This window comes from Hylobates moloch, unplaced genomic scaffold, assembly GCF_009828535.3.
Source record: "Hylobates moloch isolate HMO894 unplaced genomic scaffold, HMol_V3 SCAFFOLD_9, whole genome shotgun sequence".
In the NCBI taxonomy this organism is placed as follows: domain Eukaryota; kingdom Metazoa; phylum Chordata; class Mammalia; order Primates; family Hylobatidae; genus Hylobates; species Hylobates moloch.
In genome coordinates, this window is record NW_026652284.1 from 110,087,014 (window position 1) to 110,103,556 (window position 16,543).

Genomic DNA, 16,543 nt, shown 5'->3' on the forward strand with positions numbered 1-16,543 from the left:
TGGACTGTGTTGATCAGGGATTAAGGAGAGAGAGGAGTCAAGGCGGACTCCCAGGTTTCAGCTTAGGAGGCGAGGTAGCGTTAGCAAATGACACAGCACAGAATGAGACAGATACCTGACAAAGAAAATGTGACAAAATGTTAATAATTGAGGAATATGCACATACACACACACACACACACACACACACGTGGGGCTAACATTTAATATGAAACAATTTCAGACTCACAAAATGTTTCAAGAAAAAAAAACCTCTTCTATATCCTTCACCCATATTCCCCAATTACTAATATTTTATCACATTTACTTGGTCACGTATCTGTCCATCATCAAGTCAACTTACTTTTTGCTGCATTTCAATGTAAGTTACCGTTATTGGTACACTTCACCCAAAACAATTCAAAATGTACACCACTAACTAGAGTCAGTATTTGTTTTTATTATTTTGAAGTAAAATTTATACATAGTGAAATGCTTACGTCTTTAACATACTGTTTGAGGAGTTTTGATAAATATATAAACTCTTGTCAATATATAGAGTATTCCACCACCCCAAAACATTTCCTAAAGTCTCTACCCATTACTGTCTCTACTCCACCTGGAAACGCAAAGAGCCACAGCCCTATCTCTTGCACCCATAAGGACACTCACAGCATAGACTGGGCGAGGGCCAGCATCTCTGGACTGACTGCCCATCAGGGAGGGCTTAGGCCTCAGCCAGCTGCTGCAGCAATGACAGAGTCCCATAGAGGGCAGACAGGGGCATCTTTGCTTCTACATCCCAGGTTGACCTGGGGTTATCCAGCTCCATCCTAAGGCCACACTCCTCCAGCAGGCCATAAGTGATGGCCAAACCCTCATTCTGGAGTGGGGCGAGGAGCTCAGGTTTGAGGGTGAAGGGAATGCTCCAGGGGTATCTGAAGTTCGGCTCCAGGATGCTCCTTACCTAGAAGAAAGATGATCAGGTTCTACAGACCAGCCTTTAAGATCAGGAAGAGAAGGCTTCTGCCCCAGCATCCAGGGGCCATGCAGGATAATAAAAGGATCAAGAGCTTTGGGATCCAGAGGACCAGTAGTAACATGCTGGTCATAACCTATTATCTGCAGATCAAGTTATTGGAAATCAGGGAGCATTGGTTCCGCATCTATGAAATGGTGAAAATAAAACTCCCCTTGTAGAATAGTGGTGTTTTTATTTCTAAAAGTATATGCACGTATGTATGTATATAGTATATGCATATAAAGGTATGTATTTATATATACATCTACTTGGAGGGAGAAAAACAGAGAAATTAGCAAATCATAACAGTATAACTAGAGCAGGAGTAATTAGCATATGGTGACAGTGTGACTAAAGCAGGAATATTATATCCCGTTAGACCTCAAAGTCCTGTGCTCCTATATGGCTATTTTAGACCTGTTGGGGAATGCTGCAGGGATTGCCATGGAAACTAAGACCCTCCTGAGGGAGGCTTATACCCACTGGACCAGGTCTCCAGAAGGACACTGCAGCTAAGGATTCCCCAGTGGCCACCCTGTGATCTGGACTCCCCTCCCAGCATAAACCTGTATCATCTCTCTCCTCAGAATCATTCTTCTTATCTCTGGTTCCCTCCCCCTCTTCCCTGAACTTCTGGCCCCTGGGAAGTTCTCACCAGCTCCTGTTGCTGAAGCAGGATCCTCTTCTCCACAGAACAGGCCAGCAAATCCTGTTGGAAGTCACTCAGCACTGAGGGTGGGGGACATGTGAGGAAAGACAGTAGTGAAGATTTTTCCTCCCACCGAAAAGCAGGAGACCCCCTGAGAGAATAACTCCAAGGCAGAGGAATAAAACCCATCAGACTTGAAGGTCAAGCTCCCTGCCCTGGGAAGCCCTTCAGAATGGTCTCCAGGATGCTAAATAAGAGGGACCAGAGGATGGGATTCAGGGGCTGAAGGTTAGAATCACCCACCTCCATTGATCTGTGGATGAACATAAGCTGGTGACTTCCTAGGCCTTAAACTCATGCTGTATCATACAGCAAGTTATCACAGTGAGCCCTCTGACCTTAGAGAGAGCTGTGGTGTAAGGACGAAAGATCATGGCATTCAAAGGGCTTTGGAGACGTGGCATCTAACACAGCTTTTTGGGGGGCCTGGGGACCAAACTTATGATTCTCCCATTCTTCCCTTTAATTACCCTTACCCATTATGGCTTCAAGGAGATAAAGAATGGGGTCCTTTGGGTTAAACCAAGCATGGTTTGAATCCTGTTGAAGTTTCTTTAGGATGGCACCACCAGGGCCATCCAAATGACCTGAGCTGTCCAATTCCAGCTATAGAAGACAAGTATTATTGTTAATAATAATACTAATAACAGTAACGTTATATAATTTGTGTGTGTCTACTGGTGATAACCAAGGGGTAGGGGTGAGGGTTCTCTAGCTCCCCCAGGGGATTCCAAGCAGCCTCAGTAGTGGGGGCGGCACTTCCTGGCCCATTGTGCCCGGTGCCAGAGTCTCCAGTCTTTCTCATTCCCCTGGCATCTTGCTTATTCTTCCTCCTCCATGTAACTTGGGAGTCATATCTCCTAACCAATCCCATTTACAGCTTTTACCAGACCTATGCAAATGTGGAGCCCCTCACCATGTTCATCAGGTCCTGTAGAGCCCCTCTGTCTCTGAGCATGGCCAGGATACTATAGAACACGACATCCTGAACATCCTTTGAGAGCTGAGCCAGTGTCTTTATTTTCTGGAAAACCTCCTCTTGTAGATGCTTGAAATCTGCTCTCAGGCATCAACCCGACCAGAAAGTGGGGACAAGTCTTTGATTAGAACATCCTTGGAATGGCAGCCTGTTTGCACGAATATGAACCAAACTCCTCTATCCCTTTCAGCTGCTAACCAAAATTGTCTCTGCTAATGGCATGCTTGAGCTTTGTGGATAGAGCTGTCATAAGAAGCTAAAAAGATGGACAATCCAGTGTTCTGAAAAGAGGAAATAGGGTACTGGGAGCAGAGACTGAGATTCTGAAAAGACATCATCACAAATGGAAGAGAATGACAAAGTGGTCATTTCTAGGACATGTCAGGAATACTGTAAAATCTAGCATTGGGCTTTAGAGGCAAAAAACTCAGGTGCTCTGGAATCAGTTTCCAGATGTTATGGGATGTTATGAGGATTAAAAGAGTTTATGTAGGCCAAGCATGATTGCTCACACCTGTAATCCCAGCACTTCAGGAGGCTGACATGGGGGGATTGCTTGAGGCCTGGAATTCAAGACCAGCCTGGTCAACATGGTAAGACCCCATCTCAAAAAAACAAGAGAGAGAGAGAGTTTATGTATGTAAGGCACTTGGCACATATAAGCTACCCTTATTATCATGCAATTTTGCCAGTATCCTCAATATTTATGAAGAATTAACCAAGGGGTGTATGTTGGGGGACCTCTGTCTCTCCCAGGAGGCATCTGGCACCCTCAGGGTGATCTGCTTGAGATGAGAGATCACTGGATTGGAAGCTCCAAAGAGGCAAGAATTTGTCTGCTTGGTTCACAGCCATAATTTTCAGGTTCAGAATAATTCTTGTTGTCCAATAAGTCCTTGATAAATGTTTGTTTGTTTCACAAGCAAAGTGCAAATTTGGAAGTGGACTTCAGTTTCTGACTTGCATAGAAACCACCACCTTAGGTGCTCAGACTTGCAGCTCCCACCCAGAAGCCCCAGATTCCCCCTTAATAAATACTTTGCCAGAAGGGTTCCTCTATTCTTCCTAGAAGGAGAATCAAATCATCATCTCACTTCCTCCTCCCCCCAAATTTGCTTTTCAGATGTTTTGGAGGGTTCTGCTCTCCTACCACCTCCTCCCTCTTAACTTCTTCCTGCCCCCATTCCCATTCATCCCTCCATGTTCTCAGCTTTCTGGACCCTTCCCATTCCACATGACCAAGGGCCAGGCCCAAAGGCGGTGGTGGCAAAGGCGAGGCAGGGGCAATCTGCCCTACTTACCCCATGTGTGCAGGATGGGATCTCCACCCCCCACCTCCAGCAAACTCACACTTACCTACTGGGAGGATGCGAACTTGTTCGTATTCTAAAAAGAGAAATGAAATTCCTCACCAAAGAGGCTCAAAGACTAGATTTCTCCAATCTTCTGCCCTTCTTTCCCTGAACCCATCTTCTCTATCTGTTCCTGCCCTTTTCCCAAGAAGCCAGAACCCAAGACCTTGGGTAATAGCACCAAAGGCAATCAGGTGGTTTTTTGTTGTGCAGATTGTCCTGGAAGGGGAGGGCCAGATTCCACTCACTTGGCAAATGCCCACTCAAAAATTGCTGTGTCAGAAATAGCTCTGGAAAGAGAAAGAAAAGTGTTTACTCACCAAACATTAGTCTACCCCTACTTTTCCTCTTCTACTTCTTTCCCTCTTGGTCTCACCTCTAACTCCTCTATCCTCCCCTTATTTCTCACATGACCATCAGTTCAGTGGAAAAACTTCCCCAGAGAGATGGATCCCCAGGCAGCCTCTTTCCCCAACAGACTCACACCCTATCCCAATGTTCAAAGGAGAAAGCCTGGTTTCCCTGTGGCCCCAGGGGACAGTGGCTGGGTCAGAGGAAGGGGACAGTTGCAGGAAATGGAGGAGCATGACTGGGGGAATGTTCTCTGTGGGTCTGTGTGGGCTGAGCCCAAGCAGGGCTCTTGTGGGAATCCAAAGGGGGTCAGGGATCAGCAGTGCCTAAGTTCTAGGCAAAAAAACACTGCCAGAGGAGGATGAGCAAGATGGTGCAATAGAAGCCTACATGGTTCATATACCCCACATAAACACCAAATTTTAACAACTATCTGCACAAAGAAAAGCATCAACATAGAAGCAAAAATCAGGTGAGCAATCACAGTACCTGGTTTTAACTTCATATCACTGGATGAGGCATTGAAGAGGGTTGGAGAGATGGTATGAAATGATGGTAGCCACTCCTCACTCCTCGCAGCACAGTAGCCTAGCCTCTGGGAAATTTTGTACTCTTGGGAGAGAGGGAGAGCACAGTGACTGGGTGACTTTACATTGAACTCAGTACTGCCTTGTCATAGCAGAGAGCAGAGCCAGGCTGGGCTAATCAGTGCCAGTGCACAAAGGGAGCATTTGGACAAGACCCACTCAAAGAGGAATTGCCCATTCCTTCTTTAAGAACTCAAGTTTCTTGGCAAGCCTCACAAATGCCAGCCAAAGTGCTCCGGAGTCTTGGTAAACTTAAAGGTCAGTCTAGGACAGAAGGACTGCAATGTTTAGGCAATTTCTAATGCTGAGCTGGGCTCAGAGCCAGAGGACTAGAGTGACATGTGACCTAAAGAGACACCAGCTGGGGTGACTAAAAAAAGGTGCTTGCGCTACCCCAATCTCAGGCAGTACAACTCACAGCAATTAAAGTGCTCATTGCCTTTGTTTAAGTGGAAGAGAGTGAAGAGTACAGAGGATTCTGTCCTGCATCTTGGATACCATCTCAGCCACAGTAGGATAGGAGACTGGGTAGAGTTGTGAGGGCCCCATTCCAAGCCCTAGCTCCTGGGCAACATCTCTAGACACCCCTGGGTGAAAAGGGAACCTACTGCCTTGAAGGGAAGAACACAGTCCTGGCAGAATTCATCATCTGCTGAATAAAGAACCAATGGGCCCTAAATAACCAGCAGCAGTACCCAGGTGGTATGTAGTGGGCCTTTGGCTCTGAGATGTGCTAACTAGAGGTGTGACTCGGCATATTCCCAGTTGTGATGGCTATGGTGAAAGACTCCTTCTGTTTGAGAAAAGCAGAGGGAAAAGTAAAGAGGAGGCTTTGCCTTGCATCTTAGGTACCAGTTCAGCCACAGTGGCGTAGTGCACCAAGCAGGCTCTTGGGGCCCTTAGGACCAGGCCAAGGGTCTTCCACAGCATTTCTGGACCTGCCCTGGGCCAGAGGAGAGCCCACTTCCCTAAAGGGCGAGACCCAGGCCAGACACCATTTACCACAATCTGACTGATGAGCCCTTGGGCTGTCAGCAAACATATGCAGTGGCCTGGCAGAACCCTTCATGGGCCAGTGGTAATGGTGGCCACAGAGAGAGCTCCTCTACCTGTGAAAAGGGGAGGGAAGAGTGGGAAAAACTTTGTCTTGTGATTTGAGTGATAGCTTAGCAGCAGTAGAATAGAACATAAGGTAAATTTATAAGATGTTTTACTTCAATCCCTAGCTCCCAAACAGCATCTCTGTACCCACCCAGGGCCTGGGAAAACTCACTGCTCTGAAGAGAAATGAAAAAACCTCACTGGCTTTGTCACCTGCTGATTGTAGAGCCCTATGGCCTTGAATGAACAAAGGTGGTAGCCAAGTAGTGGTTACAGCAGGCCTTGGGTGCTGTGCTGGCTTCAGATCTAATCCAGTGTAGTGCCAGTGTTGGTGGCCACAGAGCTGCTTGCATCACCGCACTCCCAATTTCAGGAGGCTCAGTACAGAGAGAGAGAGACCCCATTTGTTTGGGAGAAAGTAAGGGGAAAAAACAAGAGTCTCTGCCTGGAAATCCAGGTAATTTTTCTGGATCTTATGCAAGACCACCAAAGCAGAACCTCTGTGAGTCTGCAACAACCACAGAGATATCAAACAGAAAGTTCAAGTCCCTTTGAACACCTGGAAAGCCTTCTCAAGGACAGGCACAAACAAGCCCAGACTGAGAAGACTACAATAAATACCTAACTCATCAATGCCTAGATACCAAAAAACATCTACAAGAATCAGGATCATCCAGGAAAACATGACCTCACCAATGAAATAAACAAGGCACCAGGGACAAATCCTGTAAGAAAAAGAGTCATGTGACCTTTCAGATAAAGAATTCAGAATAGTATTTTGAAGAAACTCAAAGAAATTCAAGATAACATGAGAAGGAATTCAGAATTCTATCAGGTACATTTAAAAAAGAAAGTGAAATAATTAAAAAGAATTAAGCAGAAATTCTGGAGTTGAAAAATGCAATTGACATACTGAAGAATGCCTGAGAGTCACTTAATAATAGACTCGATCAAGCATAAGGAAGTATTAGTGAGCTTGAAGACAGCCTATTTGAAAATATACAGTCAGAGGAACCAAAAGAAAAAAGAATAAAAAACAACGAAGCAGACACATATGATCTAGAAAATAGCCTCAGAAAGACAAATCTAAAAGTTGTTGACCTTAAAGAGGACATAGAGAAAGAGATAGGGTAAGAAAGTTTATCCAAAGGAATAATATTAAGAATTTCCAAAATCTATAGAAAGATATCAACATTCAAGTACAAGTAAGTTATAGAACACCACGCAGATTTAAACCAAAGCAGACTACCTCAAAGTGTCTCATAATCAAACTCTCAAAGATCAAGGATAAAGAAAGGATCCAAAAGCAGCAAGGAAAAAGAAACAAATAGCATACAATGGAGCTGCAATATGTCTGGCAGCAGACTTTTCACTGGAAACCTTACAGGCCAGGAGAGAATGGCATGACATATTTAAATTGCTGAAGAAAAAACACTTTTATCCTAGAATAGTATAACTGGCAAAAATATCCTCCAAGGATGAAGGAGAAATAAAGACATCTCCAGACAAACAAAAGCTGAGTAATTTCATCAACACCAGACCTATCTTATAAGAAATGTTAAAGGGAGTTCTTCAGTCTGAAAGAAAAGGACATTAATGAGCAAGAAGAAATCATCTAAAGATACAAAACTCACTGGTAATAGGAAGCACATGGAAAAACAAACATTTTAACACTACAATTTTGGCATGTAAACTACTCTTAAGCAGAAAGACTAAATGATGAATCAATCAAAAATAACAACTACAACAACTTTTCAAGACATAGTACAATAAGACATAAAGACAAACAACAAAAAGTTAGAAAGTGGGAAGGAGGTAAAGTATAGCGTTTTTATTTTATTAGGTTTCTTTTTGCCTATTAGTTCATTTGTTTATGCAATCAAAGTTCTCTTCAGTTTAAAATAATGGGTTATGAGACAGTATTTGCAAGTCTTACAGTAACCTCAAATCAAAAAACCTACAATGGATACAGAAAACAAAAAGCAAAAAATAAAACACCACGAGAAAAAATCACCTTCACTAAAAGGAAGGCAAAAAGGAAGAAAAGAAGGCCAGAAAACAAATAACAAAATGGCAGGAGTAAATCCCTATTTATCAACATAACATTAATTGTAAATGGGCTAAACTCATCAATCAAAAGATGAAGAGTGGCTGAATGGATTAAAAAAAAGATTCCATGATATGTTGCCTACAAGAAACACACTTCACCTATAAAGATACACATAGACTGAAAATAAAGGGATGGAAAAAGATATTCCATGCTAATGGAAACCAAAAAAAAAAGCAGGAATAGCTATACTTACGTCAGACAAAATAGATTTCAAGACAAAAACTGTAAGGAGAGACAAAAAAGGTCATTATATAAAGATAAGGGGGTCAATCTAGCAACAGGACATAATGATGGTAAATATATATGCATCAACACTGGAGTACCCAGATATATAAAGCAAATATTATTAGAGCTAAAGAGAGAGATATTATTAGAGCTAAAGAGAGAGAGAGCTAAAGAGAGATTATTAGAGCTGAAGAGACAGTAATAGGTGGAGACCTCAACACCCTACTTTCAGCACTGAACAGATCTCCCAGAAAGAAACTCAAGAAAGAAACATGAGAAGTATTCTGCACTATAGAACAAATAGACCTAATAGATACCTACAGAACATTTCATCTAAAGGCTGCAGAACACATTTTTTTCTCCTCAGCACACGGATCATTCTCAATGATACACCATATGTTAGGTTACAAAACAAGTGTTAAAACATTCTAAAATATTGAAATAATATCAACCATCTTCTCTGACCACAATGGAATAAAACTAGAAATCAACAATAAGAGGAATTTTGGAAACTATACAAATACATGGAAACTAAACAATATGCTCCTGAATGACCAGTGGGTCAAGGAAAACATTAATAAGGAAATTGAAACATTTCTTGAAACAAATGAGAATGGAAACACAACATACCAAAAGCTGTGGGACAAAGCAAAGCAGTACAAAGAGGCATATTGATAGTTATAAGTGCCTACATCAAAAAAGAAGAAAAACTTCATAAAAAACTACCTAATGATGCATCTTAAAGAACTAGAAAAGCAAGATCAAACCAAACCCAAAATTAGAAAAAAAGAAATAATAAAGATCAGAGTAGAAATAAATGAAATTAAAGTGAAGAAAACTATACAAAAGATCAATGAAACAAAAAGTTAGATCAATGAAACAAAAAGTTGGTTTTTTGAAAAGATATACAAAATTGACAAAACTTTAGCCACACCAATAAAAAAAATGGAGAGGACACAAATAAATAAAATCAGAGATGAAAAAGGAGACATTACAACTCATACAGCAAAAATTTAAAGGATCATTAGTGGCTACTATGAGCAACCATATGCCAATAAATTGGAAAATCTAGAGAAAAATGATACATTCCCAGACACAGAGAACCTACCAAGATTAAACCATGAAGAAATTTAGAACCTGAACAGATCACTAATGAGTAATGAGATAGAAGCTGTAATAAAATGTCTACCAGTAAAGCAAAGCCCAGGACCTGATGGATTCACTGCTGAATTCTACCAAACATTTAAAGCAAAATATCAATACTAGTCCTACTCAAACTATTCCAAAAAATAGAAGAGAGAATACTTCAAAACTCATTCTATGAGGCCAGTATTACCCAGATACCAAAACTAAATGAAGATACACCAAAAAAAAAAAAAGAAAAAGAAAAAAAACCTATAGGCAATATCTCTGATGAATATTGATGCAAAAATTTTCAACAAAATACTAGCAAACTGAATTCAATGAAACATTAACAAGGTCATTTACAGCCAGGTGTCATGGCTCACATCTGTAATCCCAGCATTTTGGGAGGCCAAGGTGGGCAGATTACTTGAGCTCAGGAGTTTGAGACCAGCCTCAGCAACATGGTGAGACCATGTCTCTACAAAAAAATACAAAAATTAGCCAGGCATGGTGACACATGCCTGTAGTCCTAGCTACTTGGGGGCTGAGTTGAGAGGATCATTTCAGCATGTGAGGCAGAGATTGCAGTGAGCCATGTTCATGCCACTACCACTACAGCCTGAGCAACAATGTAAAATCCTGTCTCAAAAACAGAAAAGAAAAGAATTCATCATGAGCAAGTAAGATTTATCCCAGGGATGCAAAGATAGTTGAACATACACAAATCAATCAATGTGATACATTATATCAACAGAATGAAGGACAAAAACCATATGATCATTTCCATTGATGCTAAAAAGGTATTTCATAAAGTTAAACATCCCTTCATGATAAAAACCCTTTAAAAACCAGGTATAGAAGAAAGATACCTCAACACGATAAAATCCACATATGACAGACCCACAGCTAGTTTCATACTGAGTGGGGAAAAATTGAAAGCCTTTCCTCTTAGATCTGAAACATGACAAGGAGGTCCACATTCAACTATTGCTATTCAGCACAGTGCTGGAAGTCTTAGCTAGAGCAATCAGACAAGAGAAAGAACTAAAGGGCATCCAAATTGGAAAGGAAGAAGTCAAATCATCCTTGTTCACAGATGATATGACCTTATATTTGGAAAAACCATAAAGGCTCCACTAAAAAAACTATTAGAACTGATAAACAAATTCAGTAAAGTTGAGGAATATAAAATCAACATACAAAAATCAGTAGCATTTCTATATGCCAACAGTGAACACTCTAAAATAGAAATTTAAAAATTAATCTCATTGACAATAGGGATAAAATAAAACATCTAGGAATTACTTAACCAAAGAAGTGAAAGGTCTCTACAATAAAAACTATAAAAAATTGATGAAAGAAATTGAAGAAGGCACCAAAAAAGTGAAAAGACATTCCATGTTCATGGATTGGAATAATTAAAATTGTTAAAATGTCCATACTCCCCAAAGCAATCTACAGATTCAATGCAATCCCTATCAAAACACCAATGACATTCTTCACAGTAAGAAAAAAAAATTCTAAAATTCATACGGAAGCACAAAAGACCCACAATAGCCAAAGCTATCCTCAGCAAAAAGAACAAAACCAGAAGAATCACATTACCTGACTTCAAAATAAACTGCAGAGCTATAGTAACCAAAACAACATGGTACTGCCGTAAAAACGGACACATAACCAATGGAACAAAATAGAGAACCTAGAAACAAATCTATGTACCTACAGTGAACCATCTTTGACAAAGGTGCCAAGCATACAATGGAGAAAGGACAGTCTCTTCAATAAATGGTGCTGGCAAAACTGGATATCCATATCCAGGAGAATGAAACTAGACCCCTATCTCTTACCATATACAAAAATCAAATCAAAATCATTTAAAGACTTAAATCTAAGGCCTCAAACTATGAAACTACTAAAATAAAACATTAAGGAAACTCTTCAGGACAATGGTCTGGGCAAAGATTTCTTGAGTAAATACTCCACAAGCACTGGCAACTAAAGCAAAAATAGACAAATGGGATTGCATCAAGCTAAAAAGCTTCTTCACAGGAAAGGAAACAATCAACAAAGTGAAGACACAACCCACAGAATTGGAGAAAATATTTGCAAACTACCCATCTGAGAAGGGATTAATAACCAGAATATTTAAGAAACTCAAATGACTCTATAGAAACAAATCTAATAATCTGATTGAAAATGGGCAAAAGATGTAAGTAGACATTTCTCAAAAGAAGATATACAAATAGCAAACAGACATATGAAAATGTGCTCAACATCATTGATCATCTGAGAAATGCAAATCAAAACTACAATGAGGTATCATCTCACCCCCGTTAAAATGGCTTATATCCAAGACAGGAATTAACACATGCTAGGGAGGATGCAGAGTAAAGGAGACTCTCATATGCTGTTGATGGGAATGTAATTTAGTACAACTACTCTGGAGAACAGTTTGGACCTTCCTCAAAAAACGAAAACTAGAGTTACCATATGATCCAGCAATCTCACTGCTGGGTATATACACCAAAAGGCAGGCAATCAGTATATCAAACACAGATTTAAGAAGAAACATTGCAACATTGTTCACAATAGTCAAGATTTAGAAGCAAACTAACTGTCCATCAACAGATAAATGTATAAAGAAAATATCATACATCTGCACAATGGTATACTATTTACCTGTTTAAAAAAAAAGGAATGAGATTCTATTATTTGCAAAAACATGAATGAAACTGGAGTTCATTATGTTAAGTGAAATAAGTCAGGAATAGAAAGACAAACATCTTATGTTTTCACTTACTTGTGGGATGTAAAAATCAAAACAGTTGAACACATATAGATAGAAGGATGCTACCTGAGACTGGGAAGGGTGGTGGGGGGTCTGGGGGAGAGGTAGGGATGGTTAATGGGCACATTTTAAAAAGCTAGAAAGAATGAATAATACCTAGCATTTGATAGCACAACAGGGTGACTACAGTCAAAATAATTTAATTGTACATTTTTTAAAAACTAAGAGTATAACTGGATTGCTTATAACATGAAGGATAAATGCTTGAGGAGATGAATACTCCATTTTCCATTATGTGATTATTACACATTGCATGCCTGTAACAAAACACCTCATGTACCTTATAAATATATATCCCTCCTATGTACTCACAAAAATAAAAAAATAAAAAGACCAGGCTTTGGAACTCACCATCTTGAAAGGTTCTCTGTTCATCATCATCTGAGATGAGAATGGCTGAATGGAAAAGAAGAACTTCCATTAGGAGAGTTGAGGTTATTCCTGCCTGAGTCTTTCCCATAGCCTGAACCTGGACCAGGGAACCTCTTGTATCAAAACCACTGGGATGCCTGTTAAATATGACCACTGGCCTCACTCTGTGCCTTCTGAATCACTTTGAAGGGTGCCCTGGAACCTGCATTTAAATAAGCAATTTATGTAATCATTTTGCCATCCAACATTTGGAAATTACCTTGGTAGAGTAAAGGAACTCAGCTCCCTTTGACCTTCACTAGGTAGGATTGCCTCTTGCTGCCCTTTTCTTACTGATCTGCCTTACTTACCACTCTCAATTTGGCATATTCTTGGATGATTTCACATTCCATGTAGAGAAATATGATGAGGTCTGAAATTCACCTAACACTAGAGTGTAAGTGTTCAACAGGGGAAAGAGCCAATGAAGAAGACAAAAAGATTGTATAAGGGTTGAAAAGTGTGAACTGAATGAAGTTAGAGGAAAAGCTAACCTCACAGCACTGACTGCAAGTCATGTTCTGACTACTAGCGGGGAGAGTGGTGCTCCTCTATGTCAGACGCCTCATCTGTAAAATGGAAATGAGATCTTCTCTCCCTAGCTGATGCAAGGAATGGAGATACATGTCCAGCAATGTAACTGACACCAATTCATCTTCACCCTTTCCAGTTCATCAGGATCTTTCCCCTAGCCTGACAACAGGCTCAAGTCTTCACCATCTCATAAACCCCCTTCCCAAAGCTAAGTGTCCTCCTTTAGTTATCACCTCCTCCCACCTATTGTCCCCTCACAGCCAACTTCCTTCAAGAATCATCTACACACTGGGTCCTCACTTCCCCTCTTTGCATTCACACTTGAACCACTATAGTTTATTCTCCAATGAATCCAACTTGCTTCAGTCACCAATGAATACAGACTTGATTCTATCTGGATACTACAGCATCATGTTCTGTGGGGTCTTCTTTTATCTGACCACATCATTTTTTGTTTGTTGTTGATGATGATGATATTTTGAAACTAGTGCTCCTTTTCTTTTCCTTCTATGTTAAAATCATCTTATCATTCACCATGACCTTTGATAGTGCCACCACCTCCTGGTGCCCTCAGCAGGAGTCTCTGACCTCTCCTGAGAGTGGAAATCCCATTCTCACCCCTTCTCCTCATTAGAGAGCTGCTTTGGATATGGTCAGTCTTTCCAGAAGCCAGAGTCCTCTAACTGAAAGACTGGAGAGAGTTCAGCCTCATTCTGTCTATGGCCACTGATGGGAGGTAACTGACATCAGGACACTCCCTTGACCATGTTGCAGTGAGGATACTATAGGCCGTAGAGGGTGAGAGTGAGTGTGCAAGAAGGAGGAGCTGAGCTCCATCTGTATTAGAATGAGCTCTAGCTGGGACTCAGCATTTGGGAAGGGAGAGAACAAGGACACTGAGAGCTAGATGTGTTCCCAGCACTCACCATCGCACCCAGGTATGCAACTGACACAGACGCTTCTGCCCACATGGAGTCTAAACCCAAAGTGTGTGTGGTCAGGACCTGTGCATTTTGAAGCTGATGAAGGAGGGAAAGATGTAGATAAAATTTGGGCTTATGTTCTTAGGGCATTGTGTCTGCAGTTTTGTTTGTGATAGTGATGTTTTTACCTCATAGGACCTTAATGTGGGGTTGTGGGTAACCTTGGGTAAGCCTCTGTGGCTGATGAGTTGCTGACGGTACTTAAGTGAATAAGGATGGTTAGGATTAAGGTTGGAATTTGCCCAGTGCTCACAACAATCCAAGATGAGAGGGTGGAGACAAGATGGCCGAATAGGAACAGCTACGGTCTACAGCTCCCAGCCTGAGCGACACAGAAGACAGGTGATTTCTGCATTTCTGTTGGAGGTACCGGTTTCATCTCACTAGGGAGTGCCAAACAGTGGGTACAGGACAGTCGGTGAAGCGCACTGTGCGCGAGCCGAAGCAGGGCGAGGCATTTCCTCACTCGGGAAGCGCAAGGGGTCAGGGAGTTCCCTTTCCTAGCCAAAGAAAGGGGTAACAGACAGCACCTGGAATATCGGGTCAGTCCCACCCTAATACTGCGCTTTTCCAACGGGCCTGGAAAATGGCACACTAGGAGATTGTGTCCCACACCTGGCTCTGAAGGTCTTATGCCCACAGAGTCTCGCTGCTTGCTAGCACAGCAGTCTGAGATCAAGCTGCAAGGCAGCAGCAAGGCTGGGGGAGGGGCGCCCACCATTGCCCAGGCTTGCTTAGGTAAACAAAGCAGCCAGGAAGCTTGAACTGCGTGGAGCCTACCACAGCTCAAGGAGGCCTGCCTGCTTCTGTAGGCTCCACCTCTGGGGGCAGGGCACAGACAAACAAAAAGTCAGCAGGAACCTCCACAGACTTAAATGTCCCTGTCTGACTGACAGCTTTGAAGAGAGTAGTGGTTCTCCCAGCACGCAGCTGGAGATCTGAGAACGGACAGACTGCCTCCTAAAGTGGGTCCCTCACCCCTGAGCAGCCTAACTGGGAGGCACCCCCCCAGTAGGGACAGACTGACACCTCACTCGGCCGGGTACTCCTCTGAAACAAAACTTCCAGAGGAACTATCAGACAGCTGAATTTGTGGTCTCACGAAAATCCGCTGTTCTGCAGCCACCGCTGCTGACACCTAGCCAAACAGGGTCTGGAGTGGACCTCTAGTAAACTCCAACAGACCTGCAGCTGAGGGTCCTGTCTGGTAGAAGGAAAACTAACAAACAGAAAGGACATCCACACCAAAAACCCATCTGTACATCACCATCATCAAAGACCAAAAGTAGATAAAACCACAAAGATGGGGGAAAAACAGAGCAGAAAAACTGGAAACTCTAAAAAGCAGAGCACCTCTCCTCCTCCAAAGGAACACAGTTCCTCACCAGCAGCGGAACAAAGCTGGATAGAGGATGACTTTGACGAGTTGAGAGAAGAAGGCTTCAGACGATCAAACTACTCTGAGCTACGGGAGGAAATTCAAAACAATAGCAAAGAAGTTAAAAACTTTGAAAAAAAATTAGAAGAATGGATAACTAGAATAACCAATGGAGAGAAGGGCTTAAAGGAGCTGATGGAGCTGAAAGCCAAGTATCGAGAACTACACGAACATTGCAGAAGCCTCAGTAGCAGATGCGATCAACTGGGAGAAAGGGTATCGCTGATGGAAGATGAAATGAATGAAATGAAGCGAGAAGGGAAGTTTAGAGAAAAAAGAATAAAAAGAAATGAACAAAGCCTCCAAGAAATTTGGGACTATGTGAAAAGACCAAACCTACGTCTGATTGGTGTACCTGAAAATGACGGGGAGAATGGAACCAAGTTCGAAAACACTCTGCAAGATATTATCCAGGAGAACTTCCCCAATCTAGCAAGGCAGGCCAACATTCAGATTCAGGAAATACAGAGAACACCACAAAGATATTCCTCAAGAAGAGCAACCCCAAGACACATAATTGTCAGATTCACCAAAGTTGAAATGAAGGAAAAAATGTTAAGGGCAGCCAGAGAGAAAGGTCGGGTTACCCACAAAGGGAAGCCCATCAGACTAACAGCCGATCTCTCGGCAGAAACTCTACAAACCAGAAGAGAGTGGGGGCCGATATTCAACATTCTTAAAGAAAAGAATTTTCAACCCAGAATTTCCTATCCAGCCAAACTAAGCTTCATAAGTGAAGGAGAAATAAAATACTTTACAGACAAGCAAACGCTGAGTGATTTTGTCACCA

General features: G+C 41.8%; 1 protein-coding gene across 1 annotated transcript in view; it reads right to left on the reverse strand.

Moving 5' to 3' along the window:
* Window positions 1-419: 419 nt before the first annotated feature.
* The window catches only part of GSDMC (gasdermin C), a 49,384-nt gene continuing 33,260 nt past the window's right edge, over window positions 420-16,543 (reverse strand). The window contains exons 6-14 of the mRNA XM_032758502.2: window positions 12,739-12,783; window positions 4,881-5,003; window positions 4,289-4,330; window positions 4,045-4,074; window positions 3,727-3,753; window positions 2,626-2,765; window positions 2,186-2,315; window positions 1,656-1,729; window positions 420-946 (exon numbers count right to left, since the gene is read on the reverse strand). Of these exons, the coding sequence (XP_032614393.1) occupies window positions 707-946; window positions 1,656-1,729; window positions 2,186-2,315; window positions 2,626-2,765; window positions 3,727-3,753; window positions 4,045-4,074; window positions 4,289-4,330; window positions 4,881-5,003; window positions 12,739-12,783 (851 nt within the window). The 3' untranslated portion in view covers window positions 420-706. The remainder of the gene's footprint in view (window positions 947-1,655; window positions 1,730-2,185; window positions 2,316-2,625; window positions 2,766-3,726; window positions 3,754-4,044; window positions 4,075-4,288; window positions 4,331-4,880; window positions 5,004-12,738; window positions 12,784-16,543) is intronic.